Source organism: Etheostoma spectabile, chromosome 13 (assembly GCF_008692095.1).
Source record: "Etheostoma spectabile isolate EspeVRDwgs_2016 chromosome 13, UIUC_Espe_1.0, whole genome shotgun sequence".
In the NCBI taxonomy this organism is placed as follows: Eukaryota; Metazoa; Chordata; class Actinopteri; order Perciformes; family Percidae; genus Etheostoma; species Etheostoma spectabile.
In genome coordinates this window covers 6,745,171-6,745,694 of record NC_045745.1, presented here as the reverse complement: position 1 = coordinate 6,745,694, position 524 = coordinate 6,745,171, and the positions used below count along the sequence as shown (strand labels likewise).

At 40.3% G+C, this 524-nt stretch overlaps 1 protein-coding gene across 2 annotated transcripts in view; it reads right to left on the bottom strand.

Moving 5' to 3' along the window:
- Positions 1–524, bottom strand: part of umodl1 (uromodulin-like 1) — a 17,666-nt gene that overhangs the window by 11,112 nt on the left and 6,030 nt on the right. For both annotated transcript variants that reach the window (XM_032533785.1, XM_032533784.1), the window contains exon 6: positions 30–170. In XM_032533785.1, coding sequence (XP_032389676.1) covers positions 30–170 — 141 coding nt within the window. The remainder of the gene's footprint in view (positions 1–29; positions 171–524) is intronic.

Here is a 524-nt window from a genome sequence, read left to right as displayed (position 1 = left end):
CACACACACACACACACACACAGTCTAACCTGTGCAATGGGCTCCAGGGTTGTTGGGGTCAACGTCAATATATCCTTGGTGGCAGGCACAATGGTAGGAGCCCACTGTGTTGTTACAGTGGGCCTGAGTGGAGCACCGACGGAGAGCAGACAGTTCACACTCATCCACATCTGCAATTACAAACACAGACACGAGAAGCGATTACACTGGAATTACAATAGCATGTGTATGCTATTGAATAACAAGATGTAATGTGAAAATAGAAAAAATCCTTTTCTGAAAATGAATGATAGCCCAAAAAAAACTTTACAGGGGAAGGTTTCATGTACGATTACTCTCACTGAAAATACTTTGAGCAAGCTGGACATGATTCACTTGTTGTTCTTGATTTACAGTGGGGCTCGAAAGTTTGGGCACCCCAGGTAAAATTTGTATTAATGTGCATAAAGAAGCCAAGAAAGGATGGAAAAATCTCAAAGGCCTCAAATGATATACTAAAATATATAATATGATATAATATGTCA